Genomic DNA, 3,476 nt, shown 5'->3' on the forward strand with positions numbered 1-3,476 from the left:
GTGGAGTGAGCGGAGTGAGTGGAGTGAGCGGAGTGAGCGGAGTGAGTGGAGTGAGGGGAGCGAGAAGAGTGAGGGGAGCGAGAAGAGTGAGGGGAGTGAGAAGAGTGAGGGGAGCGAGAAGAGTGAGGGGAGCGAGAAGAGTAAGGGGAGTGAGAAGAGTGAGGGGAGTGAGCGGAGTGAGTTGCTGGTTCAGCACCTGCAGCACAGAGAGACTCACCAATGCAGTCCTGGTTGTCCACGTAATGGACCTCGTTGACGCCCAGACCTTCTCGCTGGTACAGTTCCTGCTCCTGGAACCACAAACACACTCTTGAGCACTAATGAAGGTTCAGGTGACGAGGGAGTGAGTCGCACACAGGTACAGGTGGAGTGAGATGAGAGTGACACGAGTCAGAGAGTGAAGATGTCAGAGGAGTGAGGCTGGAGGCACAAGGAGAGTGAGAAAGGTTAGAAGTGAGATGGAAGAGAGTGAGACAGTGAAAGGGTGATATGTTAAAGAGTGAGACGATGGTCATGAGACAGTCGAGGAATGAAAAGAGTGAGAATGTATGCATGAGTAGAAAGACAGTTGAGTGTGACGGTGGCAAGAAGAGAAGAACATTCTGGGGTGTTAAAAGAGTGAGAGAGTGGGGGGCTGATAATATGATAGAGACAGTGGAAGGGTGATAAAAAGAGTGAGACAGTGGAAGGGTGATCAGAAGAGTGAGACCATGGAAGGGTGATCAGTAAAGTGACACAGTGGCGGTGTGATAAAAAGAGTGAGACAGTTGCGGTGTGATAAGAAGAGTGAGACAGTGTGATAGGAAGGGTGAGACAGTGTGATAAGAAGAGAGAGACAGTGGCGGTGTCATAAAAAGAGTGAGACAGTGGTGGTGTCATAAAAAGAGTGAGACAGTGGCAGTGTAATAAGAAAGTGAGACAGTGTGATAAGACGAGTGAGACAGTGTGATAAGAAGAGAGAGACAGTGGCGGTGTTATAAAAAGAGTGAGACAGTGGCAGTGTGATAAGAAAGTGAGACAGTGTGATAAGACGAGTGAGACAGTGTGATAAGAAGAGAGAGACAGTGGCGGTGTCATAAAAAGAGTGAGACAGTGGCGGTGTCATAAAAAGAGTGAGACAGTGGCAGTGTGATAAGAAAGTGAGACAGTGTGATAAGAAGAGTGAGACAGTGTGATAAGAAGAGTGAGACAGTGTGATAGGAAGAGTGAGACAGTGTGATAAGAAGGGTGAGACAGTGTGATAGGAAGAGTGAGACAGTGTGATAAGAAGAGTGAGACAGTGTGATAGGAAGAGTGAGACAGTGTGATAAGAAGAGTGAGACAGTGTGATAAGAAGAGTGAGACAGTTTGATAAGAGGAGAGAGACAGTAGCGGTGTCATAAAAAGAGTGAGACAGTGGCAGTGTGATAAGAAAGTGAGAGTGTGAAAAGAAGAGTGAGACAGTGTGATAAGAAGAGAGAGACAGTGGCGGTGTCATAAAAAGAGTGAGACAGTGGCGGTGTCATAAAAAGAGTGAGACAGTGGCAGTGTGATAAGAAAGTGAGACAGTGTGATAAGAAGAGTGAGACAGTGTGATAAGAGTGAGACAGTGTGATAGGAAGAGTGAGACAGTAGCACTCACTTCTTTGAGGATGCGTTCATTAAAGAACTGCTGAAGCTTCTCATTACAGTAGTTGATGCAAAACTGCTCGAAGCTGTTGTGCTCGAAATACTCTGGAGTGACACAAACAAACAAACAAACAAACAAGAGTGAACGTCAACAAACACCGGCTCAACATGTCAGGACGCACCGAAGCCAGCGATGTCCAGGACTCCGATGAAGTTGGCCGAGGACTCGAAGGGGAAGCACTGGTTGACCCGGGTCACCACGTGGTCGAAGAGCCGACTGTAGACCGCCTTGGCCAGAGCGTCGCGGGCGTTGTTGGCCTGTTCCACCCTCAGAGGGACCCTGAGGGGGGACAGTGGGTCAGACTCTCCGGGGACTCTGGGGTCTGCGCTCTTACTTGATGGTGGTGGGTTTGGCGCCCCCTGCTGTGGTCTGCATGACTCTGGAGGTCAGGCTGCTCCTCAGACCCTCCTCGTCCAGGCCCAGCAGCTCAGCACAGTTCTCCAGGGTCTGGTCCGACCGACTCCGGATGTTGCAGCCGCCTGAGGAGGAGTCACGTGATGATGATGTCACTTCCTCCAGCATGACACCTCCTGGTCACCCACGAGACCCACTACCAGTCCCACTACCAGACCCACTATGAGACCCACTACCAGACCAACTACCAGACCCACTACCAGACCCGCTACGAGACCCACTACCAGACCTGCTATGAGACCAACTACGAGACCCACTACCAGACCCACTACGAGACCCACTACGAGACCCACTACGAGACTCACTACGAGACCCACTACCAGACCCACTACCAGACCCACTACCTGACCCACTACCAGACCCACTACCTGACCCACTGCAAGACCCACTACCTGACCCACTACCTGACCCACTACCAGACCCACTACCTGACCCACTACCTGACCCACTGCAAGACTCACTACCTGACCCACTACGAGACTCACTACCAGACCCACTACCAGACCCACTACCAGACCCACTACCAGACCCACTACCTGACCCACTACCTGACCCACTGCAAGACTCACTACCTGACCCACTACCAGACCCACTACCAGACACACTACCAGACACACTACCTGACCCACCGCAAGACTCACTACCAGACCCAGTACCAGACCCACTACCTGACCCTCTGCAAGACTCACTACGAGACCCAGTACCAGACCCACTACCTGACCCACTGCAAGACTCACTACCTGACCCAGTACCAGACCCACTACCTGACCCACTACAAGACTCACTACCAGACCCAGTACCAGACCCACTACCTGACCCACTGCAAGACTCACTACGAGACCCAGTACCAGACCCAGTACCTGACCCACTACAAGACTCACTACCAGACCCAGTACCAGACCCACTACCTGACCCACTGCAAGACTCACTACCTGACCCACTACGAGACTCACTACCTGACCCACTACCAGACCCACTACCTGACCCTCTGCAAGACTCACTACCAGACCCAGTACCAGACCCACTACCTGACCCACTGCAAGACTCACTACCAGACCCAGTACCAGACCCACTACCTGACCCACTGCAAGACTCACTACCTGACCCACTACGAGACTCACTACCTGACCCACTACCAGACCCACTACCTGACCCACTACAAGACTCACTACGAGACTCACTACCTGACCCACTACAAGACACACTACCAGACACACTACCTGACCCACTACCTGACCCACTACCTGACCCACTGCAAGACTCACTACCTGACCCACTACGAGACTCACTACCTGACCCACTACCTGACCCACTACGAGACTCACTACGAGACTCACTACCTGACCCACTACGAGACCCACTACGAGACTCACTACCAGACCCAGTACCAGAC

The 3,476-nt window shown here is 52.1% G+C and overlaps 1 protein-coding gene across 1 annotated transcript in view; it reads right to left on the reverse strand.

Moving 5' to 3' along the window:
• Positions 1-217: 217 nt before the first annotated feature.
• The window catches only part of LOC148057743 (unconventional myosin-VI-like), a gene marked incomplete at both ends in the record, with an annotated part of 10,746 nt that continues 7,487 nt past the window's right edge, over positions 218-3,476 (reverse strand). Inside the window, 4 exon segments of the mRNA XM_087782757.1 lie at positions 218-290; positions 1,622-1,713; positions 1,791-1,948; positions 2,004-2,148. Coding sequence (XP_087638883.1) covers positions 218-290; positions 1,622-1,713; positions 1,791-1,948; positions 2,004-2,148 — 468 coding nt within the window.

The sequence above is a fragment of the Callionymus lyra genome, unplaced genomic scaffold (assembly GCF_982586985.1).
Source record: "Callionymus lyra unplaced genomic scaffold, fCalLyr1.hap1.1 HAP1_SCAFFOLD_714, whole genome shotgun sequence".
NCBI lineage: Eukaryota > Metazoa > Chordata > Actinopteri > Syngnathiformes > Callionymidae > Callionymus > Callionymus lyra.